Here is a 26,802-nt window from a genome sequence, read left to right as displayed (position 1 = left end):
CCTATGAATGAGAGTAAAGGCAGCTCCTTTAAGGCTGTTTTTCGTTCCCACCCCCTCTCTTCCTGGTTCTAGATTAATCTTTTTACAAGAGGAAAAAGAAGCACCACCATGACAAATTCCGGAGGAAGGAAAACTCGTGTAGAAATGTAAGCATTCTGAAAGTTAAACGGCCGCCAATATGAAATTATATATATATGTATATACGTGTGTGATAGTTTGTATATATAATTTTTTTTACATACATACATATATATGTCCAAACAGTGCAAATGGATGTACATTTCTATATCCAGTTTGTTTTAAAAAAAAGGAAAAGAAAAGAACAGAAAAAACCCTCAGCAGAGTCCATCTTTGAACAACAGGAAGGGGGGCAAACGGGGGGGAGACACCCCCCCCCACAATTTCCAGTGGTAAGAAACTGGATTTCCCACTCCCACCTCCCTCTCTTCCCACCCTTCCTGCTTCCGACAGCTTGGCTGGATCCCTGCCTGCCCCCCGCCCCCCAGTTTCTTTAACATGAAATTCACAAATGGTATTATTAATATTTAGTTTTAAGGGCTTTAATACAATAAACCATTTCCCCCTCTCTCTTTTTCGTTTTTAAAAGTGTTAATTTTCAGGATGGGGGGGGCAGGGAAAGGGATAATACGTTTTGCTTCTCGGTCTGTCTGTGTGTGTGTGTCTGTGTGTGGTTGTCTGTTTTTGTCCATGGCGGCCGCGAGGCTAAGTCGTAATGTCTCTGTGCTGTGTCCGCATCATTTGAAAGATGTTCTGGAAAGGAGACCAAAAGAGAGAGAACGGTGGCTAAGATACCAAGAGCAGCGATGGAAAAGTAATCTATGAACACAGACCCTCCCCACAAAATCTGCCTTAAAAGCTGCCAGGGTTGTGAAAGCATTCCTGATGAACGCTGACAAAATCCTCGGAAGGGGCTTTCATGGGCACCTTCAGGGACGGGGGGACAGCAGCAGGCGAAAGTTCATAAAAGGAGGTTGGCCGGCCAGCCGGCAGACCCAGGTCCTTACCTTGGGTGCAGGCACACACTGCCTTGCCCTAGAGTGATGGGAAGTCAGTTTCCCCAGGCAAAGAAACTACAAATCCCAGGAATCCAAGCAGGAAAATTGCTGCTGGCCATGCTCAGAAGAACAGTTTCAAAGCAGGGATTGGGGGAGCACCACCCGTGGTGCACAGATGCTGTTGGGACTCCTAACTCCTTGACCACTGGGCCATGCCGATTACCACTTTAACTACAAATTATTATTATGCTAAGCCCGCAATGTATGCACATTAAACTCGTGCACATTCAGCTTCACATGCGCGGCGGAAAATATATAAATAAATAAAGGGGGTGGAAAGGGAGCGGGGTTCTGGGGGGAAATGACTTTGGCAACCCCACCCACCACTGGACCCAACCTGCTTTGGCTATTTGCGTCCCCAGAACGCAACTACCACGTAAGCTGCAGGCTTACTTTATTAAAATTATTAGCAACACTTAGAAACTGCTGTTTTGAGCCAGATCCAGTCTTGGAAGACGTCTGGGCCGTTTGAAAGGGGGTGCCTCTTTGAAGCAGACCAGGGGGTGGGGTAGCTCTCCCCAACCTCAAGCACGTTCCGCACAACACAGAGAAGAAGCAGAGCTCTCAAACGGCACTTGCGCTAGAAAACTGGGGGGGGGAGTGTTCCCTAACCCCTTACCTTGCTGCACATGTTGTCTTTACTGCAGTTCTTGTTATCCTTGTCTGTCGCCTCTTCCTCCACCTTTGAAAGGAAGGACAGGATTGTTTTAAGAGGAAGTATGGAAGCGAGCGGCAGTCTATCAGCTCTAGGAGCAGAGGTGTCAGCCCCGCCTCTTCCTCCACCCATCCCCGCCCTTCCCATCAAGCCTCTTGAGGTCCACCTTGACAGGTCTCTTGTCTTCCCCAAACCAGGCGCACCTCCAAATGGGGTCTGCCCACTTGCACTGTTCCTGCTAGCCCCAACGTCACATGGCTATGCCAGCTGGGGACTGTGTGAATTGTAGTCCGAAACATCTGGAGGTGCACTAGGTGGGGTGGGAAGACTAAGGAGGCAGCCAGGAATTTGGAGGCAGCATTCCATTGGCTCCCGGGAATAATAAAAAATGGCAGCTCTTCCAGTTCTTGGCTTGCACGTGCCACACAAGAGCCCTGAAGCTGGATCAGGCCAAGGGGCTCTTCTCATTCAACATCTTCTTTCTCACAGTGGGCAAACAGATTCTTCCTGCAAGTCCACAGGTGGCGCATGAAGGCGAGAGCCCTCCACATTGTTATGCATAAGACATGCCCTACCGGATCAGGCCAAAGACGGTCCACCTAGTCCAGCATCTTGTTCGCACAGTGGCCAACAAGATGCTCTAATGGGAAGCACAAGCGATGGGAATGAACAGGGTCTCTGCCCTCTCCTGGAAGGTGAGGAGGAGCATCTCTTAGTGGCTGCTGCAGGACCACTTTGTAAAACCCTTTTCCAGCCTGGCAGACAAGTTTTGCCAGCCTTGCACACCGAGAACCGTAGGGGAAGATATCTCCAGGTGGAAGGCAAAAACACGCTTTGCATCAAGATAAATGATGCCAAATGTGACTTCTCACCTCTTTCCGCCACTTGAGCTCGCAGAACACTCGCTCGAAACATTCGTGCATGTAGTTAAACTGCAATGGGGTGGGAGAGAGAGAGGAAAAAAACCACAGCCATCTCTCAGGACTGAGAGTTTGCACCTCTCACTCAGCTCAACCACAGCTCCACCGACCAGACACCTCTTATCCCCAAAAGGTCAGAGGCTGTGTCTCCTTGGTGCCCCCTGGTGGCAGCTCCCAAATCATCACTAGATATTCCATCCCCCTGCCACCTCCCCGATGCCTCGCCTCGCTCTCTTCCCCGTAGACCCACACTTACGTAAGGGGTGAAGATCTTCACCCAGCGTGGCTTCTTTTCCCCCCGCGCGTATTCGAAGCAGAACGCCATGCCCTCCTCGTCCGTGTCCCATCGCTGCATCTCGTCCCATTCGAAGGCTATTACCTGGTTCTGCAAGAGCAGAGAGCGGGCGGAGCTGTCATCGAGAGGGAACGAGGCCCACCTCAGGTGTGGGGGCCTTTAAGCCCCAACAGAACCCTAAAGACACCTTGAAGCTCCTTCTAGGAAAAGCTTCTCTGGACGCTCTCACCCCACAGCGGCAACCCACCCCAACCGCCCCAGCCAGGGACCCGGAGCAGCTGACCTCTAGCTGACCCTCCTCGGTGCAGGCATGGAGTTTAAAGTGCTTGATGCTGATGGCTGTGATCACGTGACCCTTCCGCCGCGAGTCACAGGAGCAGTGCGGGAAGATGATCTCGTTGTAACCCTCGCAGGTCCGCAGCATGTTCAGGTACTGCAGGCGAGAAGCCGCAGGAAGTGAGGAGGGATAGAGGATGCGCCCTCCCTGGTTTCTAATCTGATTGGCTGAAAGGCCAGCCAATCAACCACAGCCAGTTGTTCCCACCCGCACCCACATCCTGCTACTTAGGGTTAATTATAAAGTGATGCTTGCACATTTATTTGCTCATTTAAGAGGATTTAAAAGGCTCCATAAAATGCTTCCCAACCCTGTCCATCCAATACTGGAACAGTAAAATAACAAATGGCGTATTGCCTTGTAATTTATTTCACTCAATTTTAACTCTCCTATCTAAAAGTATTTTTTTGTGTACAGTTCTCTTCCCACTTTCCTTTACCAGCTTCCTACTTACCATTTTCTTTTAATAGATTAAAATAAATAGAAATTTCAACTATATTAGGAAAGCATAACCAGCATTAGACTAAATGTCTTTGAAAATGCCAACATTAAAATTGGAAAAGGCACTAAATGAGGCTGTGCTCTCACTGCTGCTCTTGGCTATTCATTACTATGGAACTTCTGGCAACAGCAGTGAGGGAGGTTTCAGACATTAAGTGCTATGAAATGGCTGGTGCACAACATAAAATCAGTTTATTTGCAGATGATGCCGCTCTTTTGATTTCCAATCCAATCTCATCCATCGCCAAGATTAAAACTTTGTTAACTCAATGCAGTCAATGTGATCAATTCTAAACATGAAATACCAATCAAAAGAGAGGAAAAGGATCTTAAAAACTCAAGTTACAAAATTCCACATACGATATAGAAGAGGTATTTCGCTGCTTCCAGGCGCTACAGCCCAGCAGGAAGGAACAGCAAAGCCCACATCCCAGAATGCCTTGCTCTGAATGGGGGGGGGGGGAGGACTTCCCTTACCATGACCATCTTCCGTTGCTCACAGAGCTTCTGCAGCTGGTAGGACTTCTCCTCGGCTTTAATGTACCCCTTCTTCACGTCATCAACAGCCTGGATGACATAAGAAGCATTCAGAGACCAGCCTGGTTCTTCAACTAGGGCCGACACCAATATTTTTTGTTTCTCCTTGGCTCAGCTACCACAAGATCACCCAGGTGTGCCTAGACCAGCTTTGGTCACCCTCCATTCCACTCCACTGCCACACCAGCTCCTGACGTAATGTCATTAGGACTTCAAGTTTCTAGTCCTTATGCTTAAAGCTCTTTTTAATAGGCCTCTTATGACTGCCTGACATACAGTTTAGCATTTTGATTCTGTGTCTTTCAGCTTTATCAATGTGCATTGTTATTAGTTTTATCAAAGGTAACTGCCGATCATTATAGAATGTTTTAATGGTCTGCTGACTGCCTGTAAAGAAAGCAAAGTACAGGTAACTCGCAACTTACCTACATTTTACTTTTGCGATTGCAGCTTTGTGTGGAGGGGAGGGCGGAATAAATAAATAAATGGAGAGCGGAGGAAACCCACTCTCCAATTATTTATTCCCCCCCCACACACACACCTGCACAAATATGCAATGGCAGCACCCCAGAGCCCCCATGCCGCCTTCCCAAAGCCAGGTGAGCGAGGTGCCCCCTGCCCCCTCCTCCCCAAAGCCCAGCAAGCAGCCCTGCACCCTTGCAGTGAGTGGGCCCGGTTCCAGGGGTTCCAGGCTTTGCACAATTTTGCTCATATGTACAACAGGCAGGGACATAAACCCCTGTGTAAGATGCGTGTCACTTGTAGTATTCTGAAAGAGGGAGAAAAACTTCTCTATGCCTACTGTCACCATACCATGTATAATTTTATGCACTTCTATTTGTGCTAGCCCAGCTGCCTTTCACCTCCTTCTCCCGCTCCCTGCCACGTGGTCCTCCGTGTCTCTACAGGCACTGTGTGCGAGACCCTCTGCAATCCGGGAGCGCCTTCAAAAAGGAGAGCCCGCGAAAAGACAGACGGACACACATACACAAAGACCGTGCAAGCACAGAGACTGCCCGAGAGCGCCCACCTGGTGGAAGAAATATGTGACCGCCAGGTCATTGTCGTTCAGAAGGACCTCCTCCTCCGTGGTGAAGAGCCACTTCCGGATTGTCAGGCAGGTCCCCGGCACGGCCGAGGTGTAGTTCTGCACGTAGAGCTTGTGGGGGAACTCGTTGGGCGCCAGCTTCCGCACTGCGTGGTGTGTGGAGGATGCAGAAATGGGGGAGGGGGGAGGAAGTGAAGAATTGGTACCACATATGCAGAGGGTGCTAATTTAACTCCCCCCACGGATCCATACACAAAGATGCCTAAACTCGCACCAGATCCTTTAAAACCAATCTCACTGCCTAATTCCAGTGGGTGGCCCTGAATTACAGTATTCTGGGTTGTGGGGAGAGAGAAAAACTCATTTACTTCCTCCGCAACGTTTAAAATCTTATAAAGGTATCATGCATTTCCCCCCACTTAGCAGTTTCTCATTTTTTCTGGATTTTGTCGGCTGCTTGAGCTTTTCCCTCCTTGGGAAGGGGCTCAAGGAAATTTCTGAACCTGCCAAAGAAAGACAAACACCCCACACACTCTGAACCTCCCACCCGGCTTCAGGCCTCACCAAATGAGTGATTGATCACTTCAAACAAGGCAAAGTAGTTGGCAGTTGTGCTGTCCATCCCAACTTTGGCAGCAACAGCCTGGAGGGCAAGAAGCAGGAGAAAAGAAAGAATAAGCATCAGACAAACTGGGGGGGGGGCTGTTTAATCCCTGGGACAGTGCAAGGCACAGCAGGGCTGCCTCTGGGCACACGACTGTCCCTTCAATGGATGCGAATACACACACAGAACAGCTGGCAGATACATTCTTCCATCTTTGGTGCCCTTGGGTTTCGTTATTCTGGTCTCAAGCACATCAACAAATATCTAAAAGGCTCAAATCGCCTGTTCAGGCCTTCCCACCACTGTCGCCCCTGAGTATGCGGGCTGATAATGTGAAAGCTGGTCACTCTACAGATGTTAGCTGCAGCTGGGATTTCAACCGCCCAGCAGTGGAAAACCTTTCAGAAAATCTACATCTGTCTTTGTGTCATATATGAATGTAGGGACTTTGGCTGTAGGAGAGGAAAATAACATCAACTGCATGCCTCCAGAGAGACAGAAGAACCAGAACGCTTTTATGTCAGCTGGTGGGGCTTTATTTCTTATGGTTTTGACTTAAAATGCCCAACATTCACCATCCACACCAGCCTGGGAAATATGGATGTCTTGATTTGCTGTGTTGCTACTTTTTCTCTTACTAGTTATTGTTCACTTTCTTTGTACACAGTGTGATGAAATACCCTGCTGTTGTACCTTCGGGTTGTTAGTAATGGTCACTGTGTTACAATAAAAACATGAATAAAAAACCCCACTCAACTCAGTATTTATCTACATATACACACACTGCTAGATTACATTATACATGTCAATTCTCTACAATCTGTCACACTGTGGAGTGACCAAATGACAGGGCTGAATGCAGACAGGGGCTCACTCACTCTGTTAGCTAAGATGTTTTCATTTGTTTTTAATGCTATGGCCCATCCTGGCACCTTAGAGCAATGTTTCCCAACCTTGGGTCTCCAGCTGTTTTTGGACTACAATTCCCACCACCCCTGGCCACTGGTCCTGCTAGCTAGGGATGATGGGGGTTGTAGTCCAAAAACAGCTGGAGACCCAAGGTTGGGTAACCCTGCCTTAGAGTGAATGGCGAGTAATAAATTAATAAGTGATAATCATAATAGGTTCCACTGTACCTTGGGGCAGTTCATAATGATCATTATGTAAAAATAAAATAATAATAATAATAATAATAATAATAATAATAATGCAAATGGGGTGAGCTGCTAATTCTCAAGCCTGACTCTGAGGCCAGAGTCATGAAGCCTGAGCCAACCCCCACATCTGCTTGTTATTTTAGAGCAAGGACTCAGTGCACCTTCTTCTTGCAAAGTGATTCAGGCTCTGGAGATGGTTAGGTCAGCTCAGTTTCAATTCCCAATATTAAGGCAGGGGAGGAGGTGTGAGAGGAAGAGGAAAGGGCTGGGGCTTTGAACTGAGCAGGGGTGGAAAAGGCTAGCAACAATGGCCTGGCCTTCTAGCTTCCCAAGGCCTTATTCTGCTACTGGAGACAGGCAAAGAGCCACTCATAAGGGCACACCCCAGTGCAGACAGCCACAAAGGGTGCCCACACTTCCCTTTTCATGTCTCTCAGGGTGGACTTTCCCCACACAAACAACTCAGTGCGTCACGTGCAGAATAGGAAGTTAAGCCTGGAGATACCCTCCATCTGAAACCTGAGACAGTGGCTGCCTGTCTGTGCAGACAAATAAGGCAGCTTCTCACATTTCTAAAAGTCTACAAAGTCTTCCTTGAAAACAGAAACAGTGCATAGAGTAAAGAAATCCAAGTTTCTTTCTTTCTCTTTTGCCAGCGAGGAAACGGGTCCCTAGATGCCCCCCTGCCCTCCTCACCTGATACACCTGGTCTGTGGTGCTGTTCTTTTTGACCCGGACGGTCACTGTCGTGATGTCTGGAAGCACCACTCTGAGCTCCACGTCCGACACGCCGTTGTAGTTCTAGGGTGCAAGGGCAGGTAGATAAACCCAGGATTTATTGTTTTTGTTTAAGGTATGCCTCTCAGGCTGCAGTACCAGGTTTTTTAAGTCTGGTTTCTCCAGGGCACAAGGAAAGGATCCTCAGCTATGAGGAGTGATGTCGTAAAGAGATAGGGAAAGAGAGGGGAGCCACACAGGGATGGGGAGGAGAGCTTTGGCCCTCCAGATGTTGCTGAACTGCAGCTCCTATCAGCCCCAGCAAGCATGCCCAATGGCTAGGGGTGATGGGAGACATCTAAATGGCCAAGGATTCCCTGCACCTAGTCAAGTGGAACCCTGCATTATCAAACTAGATTCTTTCCTACCATGAGAGGCTGAGGGAATCGAGCCTGCCTAAAAGGGTATATGGCAGCCACTGGTCTGGAAAAGCCTTTGGTCCCACCTTAATGAAAGGGGGTGGGCTGTGGCTTCCCTGTATCGTGGGGAACACCCCTCTGCACACAATCTTTTAGAAGAAACCCTGCTCCAAAGGAGTACTGGGCAGCAAACAGATCAATACTAATACAACGGAGACTTCTTTAAAAAGGTTTAATACAACCTTCTAAAAATATCATTTAAAACTCATAAAAGCCACCACTTGTCCTTAAAATAATTTCAGAATTTCCAGGAAGGGAACTTTCAGCTATCAAATGCCTGAGTGAACAGGGGTGGGTGTGTTCCCCACAAATCAGGAACCACCACTAAAAACATCCTGTGACAAGTCAGGCAACCTCCAGTGGCAGTGGCACCACCCACAGGGCCTCCCCTGCTGATGGCTGGACCTCTTTGAGGTACCTGGATCCCCAAGCCCCATGGCTCAGAAGGCTCTTTGCCTGGAGGGCCAAGCAAGTTCTTGCTCTGGAAGGGCAGCTTCTATCTACAGCCACACAGGAGGTTAGATATGCATGTATAGGTGGGGGCCTTCTCCCCCAGCCAATCTAGCCCAGGACACCTTGTCCTGCTTTTCCCGTTTGTTGAGATGACTGTCCCACTCTTCTGCCAACTATGTCCTCCTCAAAGAGGCTCAAAGTATACCGCTCATAAAAAATGAAATGAAATGTGACGGGCCAATCCGCTTAAACAGAAAGCAGGAAAGCGGAGTGTAGGTGTTAAAGCGGAGTGTAGGTGTTAAGATTTTCAAAAAACAACAATTAAGAACTCAAAACACACACAATATCCTAACTCTCCTGAAATGCCTGGCAGGAAAAGTCATTGCTGAGCTTCTCAAAGCTCTAGAAACCTTGATGAGAGATTGCACTGATATCCCACCATTTTCTGCAAAGAGCTCAAGGTGGTCTGCATGGTTCTATCTCATATCATTTAATCCCCACAACAATCCTGTGAAGTAGGTTAGGCAGAGAAGCAGTGACTGGCCTAAAGTCACCCGGTGAGCTTTGCGGGCAAGTGGGGATTTGAACCCTGGTCTCCAAGGACTTAGTCCAACACTCTAGGCCATACTTTAAGCATCAACTGCACATGCTCCGGCACCTCCCCTGCAGCGTCCGGTTTTTTGCTCGCCTACCTCATCTGACTCTGACAAGAACTCCTGCATGATGTCGCTCTCCCCGATGACCCGGATGGAACACACTGCAGAGGGAAGGAGAATGGCTCAGTTAATGGGCAGGAAGAGGGCATTGGCAGGACACAAGGAGGTCTCAGTGGGGGTGGAGAGGGAGGTAGTGCCCCCCCATCCAGTACTGATCAAATGCACACCTCCTTAGCTACAGGACTAGGTGCTCCCAGGATAATCTTTGCACCTTCTGCCTTATGCAGACTTCCATGCCAAAGGAGGAATCTGAGGGGCTGGATGGTAGGCAAAGGCTGTTTCCTATCGACCACAATTCTCAAAGCTTCCAGGGCGGCCTGAGACTTGATTAAAGAACTGCCAGGGTCAGAGATGGGCAGCCTGAGAGGCCCTCTAGATGCTCTCGGGACTACAACTCCCATTGTCATTTGCCCATGCTGGATTCTGCGGCTGCTGGGACTTGGGAGTCCAGCCACATCGGGGAGGGGGCAGGGGGCACAGACATTTCCCAGGTGGTCGATTGAATGAGGTTTAGCTGGTTGCATGATTTAATACATCTGCATGTATCTGCTTATTCTCGTAACTCTAAATAAAAAATGCACCCTCTCCAAACAGGAATTCCTTCCCGCCAACCCTTATAAGGAACGCCTCTTTTAAGAGCATGACGTTACCTTGCACTGAAAATAGGATCTGTTGCTTAAATTTTTAATCTTAAATTATTGTTGTTATTTTTTTTCTTATTGACAGTTTTATTGGGGTTTTTCAATATAAGCCTCTTTGAGGCTTGTTAAGTTGGTTTGTTTGCTTCTTACAATCAAGCCGTGTATAAATGTTTTGGAACTAAATAATAAATGCATGCAAAATCTGTGGCGTAGTTCACTGCAGGGGTACTTTTAAAAATCAAATTATTAGCCTTTCTGAAACCTTTTGTTTCAGCTCCACTTCTAAGGAGGCAGCTGACCAAACGGTAGTTTGTTCAGATGAACCAGCTGCCAGTGGGGAGCATGCCAAGGGCACCCTACCCGACACATGTGCTCTTTTCTGCGTACCCTTTTCAAGGTATTCCTCCAGCCCCCGTCGCCTGGCATCCAGCTGCTGCTCTGACAACGAGAAGGGCCACTTGCCCGGCAGGCGGGGGAAGGTGAAGCTGGCAAACTCCCGCTTCAAGTTCTGGTGCAGGATGGCAAACTCGCGGTACCGCTTGGAACACAGCTGCCGGCCTGCCATGTAAACATTGTAGACCTGGGAGGGAGGGGGGGAAAGGGCAGGGGGGAAACAAGGTGAAGGCGAGTCTGCGTATTACAAACATATAATAAAACCATAAACAATTAAAAAGAAAACATCAATTAACCACTGCCAAAGGATATACTCAAATCCAGCAAAAGTACTGGGGAAGGGCAGTAGCTCAGGGGTAGAGCACCTGCTTTGAGTGCAGAAGGCTCCAGGTTCAATCCCCAACGGCATCCCCAGGTAGGGATGGGGAAAACTCCCTGCTTGAAACCTTGGAGAGCTGATACTAGTCAGTGTGGACAACACTGAACATGATGGACCAATGGCTCAACTCGGAATAAGGCAGCTATCTTTGGTCCAATTAAGGGGTCGATAAGCAGAATTCCACAGCTATCTCCCAGGCTGTTTACCTTACTGTGTTTTTAAAAATATATAATATGTTGCTATTTGAACACCAGTTTATAAATATTTTTCTTATCAATCAACTTTTTGTAAGCAGGAAGTTGCCTTACATCAAGTAAGACTCACTGTTACATCAAGCTCAATATTGTCCACACTGACTGGCAGTCTCTCTCCAGGAGATGGAAACTGGGACCTTCTGGGGGGGGGGGGAGATAACAAACTTCTAATTCTGCCCTAAAATCAGATCTCCCTCCAGTACATTATTTGGTAGAGTTGCCATACGTCCGGAATTTTCCAGACATAGCCGGAATACTGCAGTCGGAAGCAGTGCCTGGGCGGAAATCGCTGAAATGTCCAGGAAAATCCAGAATTATAGCAACCAATGTCGGGAGTCTAGATTTCCTTCAAAATAGTTCAAAAACTTCATTTTCTTTTTGCAAAAAACAAAACAAAACAGAACAAAAAACCTCAACAAATTTGTGGAGACCCCTAAGACATCAACACACATACTCCAATTCAGCACATGATCCTTTCTAAACAGGCACTTTGTCTCTCCTTGGAAATATAGTTCCTGTTTCACAACTGGAGGGGAGAGAGAGGGAGGGGGTGGAAATCAATGCAACATCCGTCTTGCCCGTTCAGGGAGCAAACTTCCCCACTGTACTCAGAGCCTGTAAATAAGCTGTCTCATTCCACTTACTGATGAGTAATTTATAGCCACACACACACTTTCAAACTGGCACAAGCTAAAAGGTCCCAAACCCCACAAGACCAGATGGGATCTGAAGGCTTCACTGGGTCCTTTGGGAGTTCGTGGGCAGCAGGCCGCTTTGGCACAGGCTGGCACAGCAGATGGGCACACGCCCCACTCCTGCAGGGCTGGCACATGACCAGGATGGCTACCGAAAGACCCACGAGGGGTGAGCTATGTTTTGGAGAACGTTCGAAAGAGGCAGCGTGGAGCAGCTCTGGAATGGAGATGGGACGTCCTTGGTTCCTCCTGGGCAGAAGAAACAGTCGGACAGAGTGTCCTCTGCAACAGAATCACCCTCTCCTGGCTACTTTACTCAGTGCATGGCAGGATGGGACAGCCGGTGGTTTTCACAATGGGGAGTCCAATGGCAAAGAGGAACAGCAGAAGCTGAAGACCCCCCTGGAGTGGCCATGTAGATAACACGTTTTGCTGCATCTAGGTCGCATTCATGCCACACACTGGAAGGACATCACTTCCCCCAAAGAATCCTGGGAACATAGTTTACCCCCTGCAAAAAGCTACAGTCCCCAGCACCCTTAAACTACAGATCCTAGGCTTCTTCAGGGGAGCTTCAAATATGTTGCTGTGGATGTGGCCAAAGTGAGGTTGGCTTTCTTTCCATCATCCGAAGAGGAACCTCATAGGTGCTAATAGGCATCGCCATGTTTCCTTCATCAGGGTTGGGTCAGAGTAGAATTTGTTCCAAATGCCCTCTCCTTCGGAGGTGAGGCCAATGGCAGATAAACGGATTGTGGAATGCCTTTCGCAAACCATTTGTCCAGTGTGCACACACAGTCTGCTCTTATCCTGATTAAATCGGTTGCCGTTTTTGTCAAGCCACAACAAAGCAGCCATTTTATCGTTTTAGATTCACTTGTTTATTGGCAATTTCCCAGCCTTAACCTGAGGTTAGAAAAAGTCATGAAGGATAAGGCTACCTGTGGCTACTAGCCAAAATGACTCTGTTCTATCCTCCCCTGTTGGAGACAGATGCCTCTGGGGATCCCAAGCAGGGAGAGCGGCTGCTGGCGCACAGGTCCTGCTTGTGGGCTTCCCAGAGGCACCTGGTTGGCTGCTGTGAGGGCAGGATGCTGCATTTGACCCATCAAGCTCTTCTGATGTTCCTGTGCTGTGGGCTGAACCTGGAACCACTGCCTGCCAAGCAGATGCTCTGCCTCTCAATCCATTCTGCTTAGGGTTGTCTACACCACGGGGAAGAGGCTCTCCAGGGTTTCAGGGAGGGGACCTGTGCAGCCCTAGCTGGAGATGCCTTGAGGTACTGAACCTGGGACTTGACATGTGAAAAGTCTGAGCAACAGTGGCCTTGCTTGAATGGAGACTTGGACATCAGAAGATGCAGCGAGAAGCAAATTCTGGGAGTTTGGGAGCATTGAGAGTTGTCAAGAGGTTCCTAGTCTCCTCCCATAGCCACAATTCCTATACAGTGGTTTAACAATCTCTCTTCACAGGGAACTCTGGGAATTGTAGCTCTTAGGGAGAAGGGGGGGTGTCTCCTAACAGGTCACAGCACCCTTAAAGAACTACAGCTCCCAGAATCCTTAAGGAGCAAAGCCATGGCTGTGGAAAGTGACATCACAATCTGCTTTAAATGTGTGGTGTGAATGGGGCCGTCTTCTCTTCTTTAGAGTTCACTGTGCCATACAGAGCGTGCTCACGTACAGTTTATGTGTGTGGTACGGAAGCTGTACTTCTCAGGACAGAGCAGGGCTGTGTAGAATTATTAAAACAGCAGAGAGCATTATTGGCTGCTCACTCTCCACCTTAGAACAAATCTATACCACCAGGTGCCATAGAAAAGCAATAGACATATCAAGAGATCCAACGCACCCTGGTCACCATTTCTTTCAGCTCCTGCCATCGGGACGGAGATATAGAACTATGCAGGCAAGAACGAGCCGTCTCGGGAACAGTTTCTTCTCTAGAGCGATTTTGGCCTTAAATGGAAAGCCTGGACTTTGAAGTCATCTTATTTTACTTGTTATTTGTATTATATTTACTGTTTTTAATTAGGTTTTGTAATTTTGGATTATGCGGAATGCTTTATCTGAGTGGATGTAGCAACCGAGTAATTTTGTTGTTCCTGCAAGGGGACAATGACAATAAAGATATCTTACAATAAAGATATCTTATCTTATCTTATCTTATCTTTCTGCTTGCCAGAAAGCTCGGTGATGAGGCGGGGAGTTCCCAAAGACTTGCACAAGCAGTTTGGAGAAAAGGGGGTGTCCTGCTGCCTTTTCCCTCCTCCACATTACAGACCAAGAGGAATCCCTCTCCTCTCCGCTGTGCATGCCCAAGAGACAGAGAGGAGGAGACAGACAGGAGAGTTGCACACGGGCAAACGCTGAAGGCCAACACTCTCTCTTTTGCCCAAACATTTGCTAGCAGGACTCTACACCAGTCGGGGAGCAGAAAGACATGCCAGAGCGTTCCAAAGCCCTCCGTCACGAGGCACAGGCACCCAAGAGGGACCCCCCCAGCCGGGCTGGTACTCACCACAAACTTCTCACCATTCTGTTCCACATGCTTGTAGGTGGGGATGGAGATGGGCACCGCCTGCTTCTCTGTGTAGTCGTAGAATGACTGGCCCAGAGAGTCGTCGCTCGGGTCGAGGTTGTCAGCCTCGTGGGGGGGAACCGACAGAACCGTCAGGATCAGCTCCTTCTCCCCCGCTCGGATCAGGTCCACCACTTGCTTGTGCGTCGCCCCTTCAACGTTCACGCCGTTCCTGGCAGAGGAGAAGGGGAGACGGTTGTTCCACAAGCTTGAGGCAGGCGTCAACGTTATTGGAGTCAGTATTAGCAAATAAAAACGAGTGCAGAAACTGAAGCAACAGAACAGCTCCAGGATTTGAAAATCAAAGGAAAATAAAGGGACAGGGGGTGTTAAAATTCAGGACTTTCCCTGGTGCCTTACTTCTGGTGTATCAGGCCCCTCTTAAAAAGTGTAAAAGGCTGGGAAGAGATAGGAACAATCCCAGGCGAGAGTTAGGATGTGCTACTATCTTTTGCGAGTGGTAAGAGATAAGAATTACTTTTAAGAGAGGACTCCTTATTCTACTTATTCTACTTCTATTTTTTTGTAGCTGCTATTTTATCGTATTATGAAAAACTTTAATAAAAATCTCATTGCAAAAAAAGAAGTGTGCCTCGCTATTGCTTGCCAACATCATTTAATAATAACCGAGGTGGTGTGTGGATTTCAAGATGATCTCTGCTGCAAGCTGCCCTGCTTAGCTGCGCAGACTCCTTTTTTACAAGCTTCCACTTAGTGGGGTGGGATGAGTAAGTCCTGATCTGTCTTATCTGTAGCTGTGTTTTTAGACTGTTGTTGGATGTTCCTAACTGGTTTCAATGCAAGTTGATCTGTGTCACTCCATGAGAAATGCAACTAACAAATATTATAAATAAGCCTGCCATTGAGGGCTGCTAGATGTCCTTTGCTCTCATTCTTAACTTCTTTTCTAAGCCACTGAGCTCACTGGCTGGTGCCACTAACCCAGAAACCTATGCAGTAAAGACAATTTGGTGGAAATATTTGAAAAGTGATGCCTAAGGGGAGGAGGTGCATTTAGAGCAACCTAACTTTTCTCTCTCTAACACACACACACACACACACACACACACACACACACACACACACACACAAAATGATGGGAGCTGAAGGGGCAGCAATTATTCAGGAGACACCTTGCACTTACAGTGGGCAGCTCAAACTAGTTACTGACTAAGGCTGCAGAACTTGCCCCCCGCCACCCTGTTCAATGCCATTTACAAACTCGACAGGAGCCTGTCCCATCCCGTTTAAGGCGCACGCAGGCAAAATCATTTGGGAACTTGGGAAGGAAATGTTTTGTAAACAGAGCTGTGCAGGAGGAGGTGGGGGGAAGGCAACTTTCTGGCTCTTGAAAACGCAACACACAAACACACACACTTCCCCCAATAGAGAGGAATTTCCTTCTTCGGGGACTTTCACTTGCAGAACAATGCCTCAAAAGTCCAGAGGAGCTCGGACGAGCCTGAATTCGGAGAGAACATTGAGCGTGAAGGGAAAATCATCCACAGGGAGCCTGAGACATTTATCTTCAAAACAACAACAACAACAACAATGCAATAGGCAGATTAGAAGCCTGGATCCTTACAGCAGCTACTAGACTGTGCGTAAAATTGTTCATTAGAGGCACTGAGTCCCTGCACATCTGTGGCTCTTGGTCTCCCTCCAGAGCAACCAAGAGAACAGGCAAGTCGTCCATGGATAGCAAGGGAGCCATTCCCCAGCTCCGTTTATTAAAAGTCCAATTCACCAATGCAAGGCCAACTGAAGAACAGGAAGTGTGGAAGGGGGAGCCCTCCAAGGAAGAGAGACAACCATCCTCCCCATCGCCAGAGAGCAAATGCGATGTAGCAGTTAAAAGAGAGTCAGACTAGCACCCTTGGAGAGACCAGGGTTCAAATCCCCACTTGGGCATGAAGCTCCCTGGGAGTGACCTTTGGCCAGTCATTGCCTCTTTCAATCTAAACTCCCTTTCAGGGTTAAATAAGGGGGGGATTCACGCATGTTGGAAGGGATCCTGAGGGTCAGCTAGTCCAACCCCCATCGGCCAAGAGTGGCCGGGGCAACCCAGTCAGATGGGCAGGGTATATGTAATAAATGTAGTAGTAGTAGTAGTAGTAGTAGTAGTAGTAGTAGTATTAATGCAGGAATCTTCACCTTTAAAGTCACAGCTGCAGGATGCAGTGGGGAGGAGGCTGTCAAATCTGGCCTTGACCACACAGGCCCGAGAAAACTGACCACAACAAGCGAGTCTGTTTTCAAAAGGCTCACGTCTGCAAGCACATTGGGCACACACCCTGACCACAGTTCCCTCACAGACCTCCAAGGACCTCCACTGGCTTTCATTTCCCGCTACAGAACTAAATTTAGCTGTGTTTATTTGGTTGGCAAGATTGTTGGTTAAAGGCATCTAAAATAGTTTATTCAACAGTTTAAAGAGTGGTGGGTGTCCTGGCTCCTCCGCCAGCAACATCCTGGCTAAATGGACATATCTGCTGCTGAAATAAATTTTAAAAATCAAGGTGTGAGCCGATCCCAGGCCTCATCCATCACAAGGAAACTGCCTGCCCATGAACTTGAGCCCAAATTTGTGTTCTACTTTAAGGGCCATGCCAGGGCAGCTCATTTCAAAACAGTAAAATAGCTTACAATCTGAACAAATTGCCACTGAAATGATTTCATCTGTCCACTGTTGCTCATCCCCCATGTTATGGCCACATTACGCTACTATAACAACACTCTCAGCAAGGCTTGTCCCTAAAGAGCACCTGGAAACCTAAAACCATTGCAGAATGTGACCTCAGCTCATGACTGGAGACCATGCTCCAGGTGAGGCAGGGGTGGCTGTGTGGGAGACAGGTCTTTCTCAGGAACCAGGATGACACAATTCCCTTCTAAAGGAGGCTGGATTAACCAGCAGTGGGGAGCTCGCAGGATTCCAACTACCTCCTGTAGTCAGGTTTTTTAAAATTGCTCTACCTTGTTTTACTGCCATTTATCTAAGAAGACATTTTAACCTTCATGCTACAGTCTGAAGGTACATGGGGCTTTTGCAACCTTACTGAAGCAAAGCTGCTCCAGTCCTAGGTGGATGACTGCAGGGGAGCCAAAGGGTCTACCAGGGTCGTCAGTGGGGCACTGCTGGGAATGTGGCCCGTCTGAAAACTCCCGGGTGCCTCTGCTGGGCAGTGAAGACAATACTGAGCTGGATGCGCCAATGGTTTGACTTGGTGTCAGCCAGCTTCTGATGTTCCCTGGATGCAACCTGTACCCTCCTTTCTCTCCCTTTTTGCAGCTACACCCCTTGTTCCTGCGTTGACATGCCCAGCTAAAACGTGGAGGCGAACCTGAGCAAAGCCAATCTCTGCAGCAGTCAGCTGGGAGCAGCAACCAAAGACACACTTTGTAGAGTGAAGGAACTATGCAGAGCGCCTTTGCTATGTCAGCCGCAGCCACCATGAGGGTCAGACCCAGGGGCAGGGAAGACCCCTCCCCGGAGAGCGCTTGGGCAGGCGGGGAGAGATCAACACAGAACCAGTTCCCTGGAGCTCACCTTGCCAGAATGAAAGTGTCATTGGGTGCGTGCATGGCTAATTAAGAACACAGCGCAACTGCACCTTCGACCCTGGGGATGAAGCTGCTGGTCCCTGGCCCCGATCCAGCTTCCAACCCTCCCATGGCATCTCCACATGCCATATCAGAGGGGACCGAAAGGCTAAGACCTTTTGCAGTCAGGTCTCCATGGCAACCCAGCTGGGAACAACCGGCTGCGAAAGCCAAGAGCGGCAGATCTGCCTGCACAAGCCGAAACGGGAAAGCACAGAAGGAAGAGATCGCCAGCGGCCGCTGGGGCTACCGCTGCCTTTTTTTAGTGAATGAATGAATTGTTCGGGTTTGTTGTGCTTCAATTCTCTTCCTTCTTATAGAAGAAAGGAAAAACAAGCACCAGGGAGTTGCCACGCTCTGAATCTCAGGGACGTTTCCTGGTTCTGGCCCCTGGGTCCTGAAATCTGTCCCTTCCCACAAGGAACCTCTTGTTGTTGCAGCAGACCTGCCCTGTCCCCAGGGAGGATTGTTTGGAGAAGGAGAGCGATTCCAAATTGAGGCCAGGCTGAACAGGCCAAGCAGATCTGTGGATTTCTCTTTACTTTTTATCTGCAGGCAGTGCGGGAGCTTGGACATCATCATTGTTATTATATTTATTTATAACCCGCCTTTTTCCCTGACGGGACTCTAATAGGCAGCTTACAGATAAAAACAAGAACTGCTAAAAACGCAGAAACTTTCAATCATTAAAATACAATTAAACTGATAGAATTAAAACTATATACTTATATAAAATCTGTTTAAAACATACATGCTGTCAGGGGATGTGGGGGCTCTAGCTAGCCCTCCCCAGGCACAGGTGCACAAGATCAACCCTTGCAATCAGCCAGCAGGGTAAGGTGGCTGGATTGGACAGGCCTGGTATAAATAATGAGAATTTGGCAGCCTCTCTTTTCCCGCCCATCCTTGCCCAGTTTCAGCACAGCAGAACATCCTGCTTTCTTGCTCTCCTGTTCAAAACATAAGCCACTGATCGACCGCCAAGACATTGGATATCAGAGAGGTCCAGTGTCAAACTGGGGGCTGCCATTTGATTTGCTCCCTTCTCTTTTCTCTCTGCAAGTTTTCCCGCCCCTTGGTGAAAGGTGGCTGGCCTTTGGGCAGCCGAACATCCTTCAGGTCACTGGTTCATGACCCACCCTAAGACTGAGCTGAGGAACGGAAACAACGGGTGGGCTCTGCCACGATATACAAAAAGGCCCCCTTCACTGGGCATAGATTTCATCACTGCCAAGTTGTGCAGGGCAAGTGTGTTTTATCAGTATTTGTTTTCATTTCTGTGAGCAGCCTTGAGTCCTGGTTCTGGGTAGGGAAGGTGGGAAATATAAAAATAAATAAAAGGAGGAGGAGGAATGCCAGCAGCAAAGCACTGACCTTGGTTCAGTAACTAATAGACAGCCAGCACAGATCTTTTGTCACTGGTATAAATTCTTTCAAGTACACTGGTGTACTTCTCAAGGCTGTGGGAAGCAGGGGAGGCTGGTCTATGACAGCAATGGGGGCACTGCCCCACCACCCTCCTCCAAGCCCACCGTCTGCCTTCTTGCTTTATGGCTGGCATGTAAGTCTCCTCCAATATTGCTGAATGCAGCAGGAGGATGGGGGACAAAACCCAACTCTCTCAATGGGCACCAGCCACCACTGGTTGGGAAGCCAAATGAGCCAAGAACTGCAGCACACGCTATGCTCTGAAAAGCTGGTTCCCTCCTCCTCTTTCTTACACAGCCACCCAATGCAGCGCCTTGTCTGGGGTATGGGGAAACTGAGGCCCAGCAAAAATGTGCTCTCAAAGAAACTGCACGCCAGCGGATCTCGCACAAGCACATTTGCTTCGGCTCCGGCAGATCCAGAATTCTCAACACGAGGGAATTTCCATTTAACAAGCCTCCTAAAGATGCCTGGTGCTGGCGAGGCACCTTCCAGCGCAGGCCAAGCCCTGCCAGCTATTTCCTTTGGGGCAACAGCCTGGAAGTAGTCCAAGTAATGGAGCAAGAGCCCCGCAAGGGATTTACCCGCACCACTTTCCTCTTGCATGCTTTCGCGTACTGTAATTTGTTTTGTTTCAATTAGGAAGTCCGCAACAAAGGAACACAGTCTTTGCTCTTTTGGGAAGAACTTCAGCCACTAAACCACACTGCAAACGTTATGGGGTCATGCGAAGGTGGTTTTGGAAATTAAATGGGAACAAAAGAACATAGTTGTGAAACTGTTTAAGAGTGTTAAAAACATTAATATGGTGGTTCGTATTGAAATAATATTAATTTTAAACAACCAGTGCTTTGAAGCGCTTGAAAGCATCCACCACAACTCATAATACCAGGGAAGCAGCGGGGGGGGGGGGAGAGAGAGAATAGAGACTGTAGCTCAGTGGTAAATATCTGCTTTGCATGCAGAAGGTCTCTGGTTCAACCCTTCACCTCACCCCATATCTCTGATAAAAAGAATCAGGAAGCAGCTGAGGGGGAAGACCCTCTCTGCCACTCAAAGATGACTCAGTCGTATAAAGTCCGCTTTTCATGTGCTTATAGGTTCAAAGAGCTCAGGTGGTAATGTGAACATGAGATCATAACCATGGGCATCTTTTATATTTAAAAAAGCTGTTGCATTTTAAACATCCAAGACGTGACTGTTTTTTTTATTATTTTAAGGACTGCCTCATGGGTTCAGGTGTGGGGAACCTTCAACTCTCCAGGTGTTTGCTAACTACAACTCATCAACCATCCCTATTTATTTGTCCCTGTCACTGGTGCTTAAAGGTATACTTCTCTTGTACATATAGCTTCCAATCTTCTAGATTATAGGGAAAGAAAATTTCAGGCCCCAGAATTAAATGTGGCCCTCCAGACCTCTCTATCTGGACCTCAGGGCCCTCCCCAGGCCACATATCCTCCCAAACCAAACCCCTCGCCAGCTATTCTTTGTGGGGGTTTTGGCCTACGTGGAAATGTTTCCTTTCCTCATGATGCATTTTTGCCTGGATGGAGGATAGAGAGTGCTGTGTATGTATTGTGTATAAATCTAGTTTAAAAATGCAAAGGCAAAATCTATCAATAGCCAGGGATTATGGGAGCTGTAGTTCAGCAACATCTGGAAGGCAAAAGATTCCTCACGCCTGTCCTAAGCAATCAATAAATATCCTAGGATAGGTGTGAGCATTTCACACCAACTCTGCTTCAGTATCTTAGCCTTTTCGTGGATATGCTCAGCCTAGAATGGACAAGGCAAAAAGTTAACCGAATCCAGCGCCCCTGTTTCCATGGGTGACCACTAAGCTTTGCTTCTGGGCAGCTCACAAGCAAGGGCAGAGAGGGGACAGCTGTCCTCTGCAACTTGTTCATCAGTGGCCCAGAGTTAAAAGTGCTCTCAGCAATGCCACCCAGAGACATTCTGCATTCAGCAGTATGGGGAATCTTTAAAAGCCACAGCGTCCTGCCTGGTTTTGAAAGCAAGAAAAAGCAAAATCGACTACACCAAAAAGGGGAAATAGGTAAAACAGACACTGGGAAGAAAACTGGTCTTATAGTGGGTGCTGCATAATCTTTGACGAGCTTCCCCAAGAAATTCAGTGCCTTTCCCATGTAGACAAACAGGCACGCTGTTTTCTCCCATATCCCCTTGCCTGGCCCAAGAGACTAAGGGCAAGCTGGGCACAGAACTGTCTTCTTCTTTTTTCCAAACAAAATAAAAAAAAATTCCTTCCAGCAGCAGCTTACGAGACCAACTAAGTTTGTCATAGGTATGAGCTTTCGTTCTTTTTCCCAGTTCCCTCAAAACGCCCCAGAGCCTTGGAATATCTGCATGATACATTATCAGAGAGGCACCAGCCTCCAAGCCCCAAATGGTAAACAGATCCCCTTTCTTACCTGCAAAGATCAAATATTTAACCACCAGCCCCATTCAAGGCTTGGAAACCCAGGTAGGTTGTAGCCTTTAGCAGGCTGGGTCCGGTCCCCGTCCCCCGAACCCCCCCCCCCGCCATCCAACCCCGATTTCAAATATCTGCAGGCTTACCACATATGTGGCAAATGGAGTATAGTCTGGTACTGCCCTGAGCATTTCAGTTGTTTGCTGTTTCTATTTAAAAAATAAAAATAAAATCCAGCCCTCCTGGTTGTTTGGAATGACTTGGCAAAGCGCTGAGAGACAAGGCTTGGTGGCAAAGAAAGAGGCAGACTTTCCATGACCTGTGTGGCAATCTAGCCTCCCATGCCTCCTGTCTACCTACAGCCACCCTCTTCTGACTCTCCTCCACAAGCAGATTCACATGTGGGCACACACAAGCACCTCCGAAATGACTGGAGGCAGAAAACAAGTGAAACGGGTGCTTTATTTTGTTTTCAAACAGGGATTTTTAGCACAACCTGCCACCACTCAGGGCTCATTGTGCAGGTAAAAATAAGTTCAAAACCCAGGGCTTCCTATCAAAACATGTGTCACTTTGAAATTAGGCAAAAAATGTGGACACGTCCCCAAAGAATTGCATATGAAAACCTATTTCTTCATCTTGCAGCTATCCTCTCCTAGCACAGCAAAAAAGATCCTCCCTTTCTCCTGTCCATTTCATTATTATTACTTATCATTATTAGAAGCAGTATTTCTCACCCACCCTTTGCTGGAAGGTCCCAGGAATGGTTGCAGCACATAAAATCACAAAACTGTTAAAACAGCAACAAACATCTGCAAACAAACACAGAGTCCCCAAACAATTTCATGCATGACACCAAAATTAAAACTTCCATTTTCAAAGGTCAGGGTAAAGAGGTGTGTCTTTAGCATCCACCAGAAACTATAGAGAGATGCTGCCAGATGCATCTTTATGGGGGGGTGAGTTCTGCGTTCTTGGGGCCACCACTGAGGAGGCCCTCTCATGAGCCACTCCCACCCCTCAAATGTCTGAGGGCAACAGAACCACCAGGAGGGTCTTTTTCACCGATCATAACCCCTAGGCTAGTCTGTACGGAAGGAGGCACTCTTTCATATACTTGTGGCCCAAATTGTTTAGGGCAGACTCTATTATGCCCATTTCACAGATGGGGTATACGAGGCCAGGAGACAACACTTTGACTAACTAACCCCACCCAAGGCATTTCCTGATTGACCAGAACTCAGGATAATGCCCCCCCCATCCCAAAGAGGATACTGTAGAGCTAGGAGAGACCCAGAAAAGGGTAACAAAAGGGTTAGCCTTTCCACTGGGGAAATGCTAACATTGGGGGACTTTTCTTTCTTTTTCTTTTTAAAGTGTCTAAAGGGTAGGTAGGTAAGACAGATGTTTGTATCATTATTAAACAGTATAAGGAAGCAGTCTTTTCCCCACTGAATGCCACTCTGGATCACCCCCAAAAAGCTGAATGGCAGTAAGTCCACAAAAGGACGTGTACTTCTTATAACATGTTAATTAAGCTGCAAAAATTATCTAAGGCCACAGATTTAGACAGCCTTTAAATAAATAAATAACTAAATAAATAAATAAAAGGATTACAGCTAAAAAAAGGTCATTAGCCATGATGACTTTATAGAGCCTCTGGGTTTAGGAAACCTCTGTCTGCCAGCTGCAAGCTGGCACGCCAGCTCCCTCAGCCAATAACGCAAGATTAGTGCCGCAACCCCAGAGTCAATCACGACTGGACCTAATGGTCAGGGGTCCCTTTACCTTTACCTTACCAGCTGCAGGGGATGAACAATAAGCGAGGGCTACCACCCTTCATATCCTATTTGTGAGCTTCTCAGGCGGGGGGAGGGGGGAAGTCCAACACTCCGCTTCCTGAGCAAGTACAGAAGCACCCACAAAATGCCATGTCCTAACGCAGAATCCTGCAGCTATTTATTTTTTTTAAGTGCTAAGACAACTCACAAGACAGAAATATTTTGGCCTTGCTCATCCTGCCGATCCCTTCACAGAGCCATTCTCTGGCACCCTCTCCCAAGCTCCAGCACTGTGAAAATATCCAAATGCAGAGGGGACACCACCTTGCTTTCACAGACCGATTCTATGCCTTCGCCAAGCTTTGCATTCCCCTTGGCTCATGAAGACTGTGGAGAAAGCAGGTAACTAAAGGCTGCCATCCTCAGCTGGCTTTACTTCCTGTCTGGCTGAATGCATCAGGCAGATGTTGCAAAGCGTTCAGATGTCCAGAAGCAATGCTGCCTCTGACCGGAGAGGCAGAACATAGCCATTGTGGTAGCAGCCATTAACAGCCTGATCCCTTGTGACTTGGTCCAATCCTCTCCGCCCAATCCTAAAACCATGCCCAGGGAACCTTCATATGGGCAGAGCAGCTGCTCTATTCAACCTTCTCTTACTCCTCAAATCGGGGTGATGTGGCCTTAAAGATGCAATCCCTGTCACAAATCTACAAAGGACAGTGAGGGACCTCTGCTGGGGGGGAGGATCAAAGTTACCCAGATCTTGGGCATTGGTGGTGGAGGGAAAGGAAGGCGTCATCTTGCCTCAGGTAGCATTGTCCACACAATAACTGTTTCAAGGTGCCTGACACACTCCTATTAAGAAACCTATCCACTCTACAAGGTGATGCCCAGAACGCAGGAATGGTTTACGATCCTCCCTCAAGGGTTTTCGGCTGATAGCAGAACCGTAAAAAAGGAAAGAGAAACTAAGAAGGGGAAGGGGGAGAGCGGCCAGGATTTACGAGCCAAGTCACATTTACTGGCACGGGTGTGGGAGCCAGGGGGACATTGCTGCCAATGCCATTCCAGTAATGACAGAACCACTGAGCAGGACTGCAAGGGAATATCGTCATTATATCTGGTGGGGGACCAAACTAGATCCCGCCACTGTGCATAGAAGGGCAGTTCTGTTATCAGAAGCAACTTTGAAAGAACAGAGACCCTCCACTTTGTATGCTCCCAGCAGCAGCTCCGGCAAAATTAAAAGCCAGCCTTTAAAGGACTGGTATCTTTGTACTGCATGATAAAGAGTTTAGCTTTTGTTCTGTTGCACAGGCAATCGGGTGACCTCATGATTCGCTGTATGCATCAAGGACAGGATGGGAAGCAAAGGGGCTTTCAAGCGGGAGGGTTCCATATTCTAGCTGCTAGGGCAGTTCAACCATCTCTGGAGGGGGGTGCCAGGAAGGCTCGTTTGGAAACTTATGGATGTGGGAAGCTGTCTTACCAGGCAGGCCATTGGCCCCCTAGCCCTGTGTTCCCCAAGCTGATGCCCTCCAGATGTTTTGGACTATGACTCCCAACAGCCCCCCGTCAGCTACTGGGGAAGGCTGGACTGGCATGTTGAATCCACTCCAATTCCCAAGGGCAAAGGCTTTCACCAACCCAACCTGCCGATGCCAGGGGACTTCCTGCATGCAAAATGTGAATTCTGGTGACTTGGCTCTGCCTTTGGCTCTGCCCCAATGTTGCTGGACTACAACAGCCACTGGCCCTACCAAGCAGGGATGATGGGAGTTGCAGTTCACCAACATCTGGAGGGCCAAGGCTCATTCTACACCTGCCCGGGCCTCCTTCCCTCTCTTGTCTCCTTTGCTCCGCTTTCCAAAGTGACTCAAAACTTTTGTTTTTCCTTCTTGGTGTTCTGAGGCGATTCCTTTTCCTCCCCATGGGTTAATTATTGCAAAGATTCTACTTTAAAAGAAACAATCTGACCCCTCTAGTGCAAAGGTCCCCCCTCTTCTCTCAAAATTTTATTTTTTTAGACTGCAAATGGGCAAAGAGCGGGCACCCAGGTTTGATCCAAGGCATCTCCGTGTAGGGCGGGGGCAGGATCTCTCTGAAACACTAGAGAGCTGCTGCCAGTCAGTGTAGACAAAACTAAGCTAGAGGGACCAAGGGCCTGACTTGGGTTAAGTCAACACTTTCTCTCTGCTGTATGCAGGGACCAGTATGTCTTCTTCCTGTCCAGTGCCCAGAACACTTTAGGCACTTTTGCAAGTTATAAATTTTGGGGATGAGGATAATGATGCCAGCTAACAATTGTTCACCACTTTGCATCCATATGCGTCACCAACCTACCAGTGGAAACAACTTCGTTTCCTCCTGGCCCACTGCAAAGCACCATCCCACCTTCAGCTTAGAAGCCACAGAAGAGCAGCATACTATTTAGCAGCTAGAAACAAAACTTCTGGAAAAGCAAACTCCTCAGTCTGGTTTTTAGAAGTGGGTCACATGACTCTTGGGAACGAGGCACAGAACCTAGAACGGTCACAATAACCAGAATGAAACTGGGGCAAAGGAAAGCAAAAAAGTGTGTCCTCAGTAGATTTTATATCATGTAGCGTGAACTTTTGTTAACATCTGCAACTCAGAAATTAATAGCACAATGACACCTGTTGACGCGGCAAAATGCCATCAGTGATGCTGAAATTATAACACTTGTGGTAAAAAAGGAATCATTCCTATGCTTACAGATATTGATTGAGAATCATGATTCCAGGGTTTTTCCTCTAAAGCAAATAACTTTTTTCCAGCCTTAGGGTCGCATTACCTTATAAGCAACCTATTGCATTATTCATTCATTCATTCATTCATTCATTCATTCATTCATTACCCACCTCCTCCTCCCCCCCCCCCGAGACAGGAAATCAAGGTGACTCTTGTGCAGCAAGGTGCATTCCAGCCATGGAAAAGCAGAAGTTCCCACACACTTCTGTCTTTCATCTAGGCAAGCTTTTGAAGCACACATTCCAGCTGGGCAAAAGCACTTGGGAAACGTGAGGAAGTCCAGAGGACCAGACAGAAAGGCATTGAGGGCCACATTTGGAGTGGGGGCTGAAGATTTTCCACCT

General features: G+C 48.0%; 1 protein-coding gene across 2 annotated transcripts in view; it reads right to left on the bottom strand.

The window, feature by feature from the left end:
• Positions 1 to 201: 201 nt before the first annotated feature.
• Positions 202 to 26,802, bottom strand: part of SNX27 (sorting nexin 27) — a 33,563-nt gene continuing 6,962 nt past the window's right edge. For both annotated transcript variants that reach the window (XM_088660145.1, XM_088660146.1), the window contains exons 2-13: positions 14,378 to 14,609; positions 10,524 to 10,716; positions 9,472 to 9,536; positions 7,827 to 7,931; positions 5,934 to 6,012; positions 5,352 to 5,515; positions 4,262 to 4,351; positions 3,230 to 3,379; positions 2,908 to 3,036; positions 2,604 to 2,663; positions 1,696 to 1,758; positions 202 to 771 (exon numbers count right to left, since the gene is read on the bottom strand). In XM_088660145.1, coding sequence (XP_088516271.1) covers positions 724 to 771; positions 1,696 to 1,758; positions 2,604 to 2,663; positions 2,908 to 3,036; positions 3,230 to 3,379; positions 4,262 to 4,351; positions 5,352 to 5,515; positions 5,934 to 6,012; positions 7,827 to 7,931; positions 9,472 to 9,536; positions 10,524 to 10,716; positions 14,378 to 14,609 — 1,378 coding nt within the window. In that variant the 3' untranslated portion in view covers positions 202 to 723. The remainder of the gene's footprint in view (positions 772 to 1,695; positions 1,759 to 2,603; positions 2,664 to 2,907; positions 3,037 to 3,229; positions 3,380 to 4,261; positions 4,352 to 5,351; positions 5,516 to 5,933; positions 6,013 to 7,826; positions 7,932 to 9,471; positions 9,537 to 10,523; positions 10,717 to 14,377; positions 14,610 to 26,802) is intronic.

This window comes from Zootoca vivipara, chromosome 16 (genome assembly GCF_965207765.1).
Source record: "Zootoca vivipara chromosome 16, rZooViv2.hap1.1, whole genome shotgun sequence".
Lineage (NCBI taxonomy): Eukaryota > Metazoa > Chordata > Lepidosauria > Squamata > Lacertidae > Zootoca > Zootoca vivipara.
Note: the sequence above shows the minus strand (reverse complement) of the source record. Positions and strands in the feature narration are given on the sequence as shown.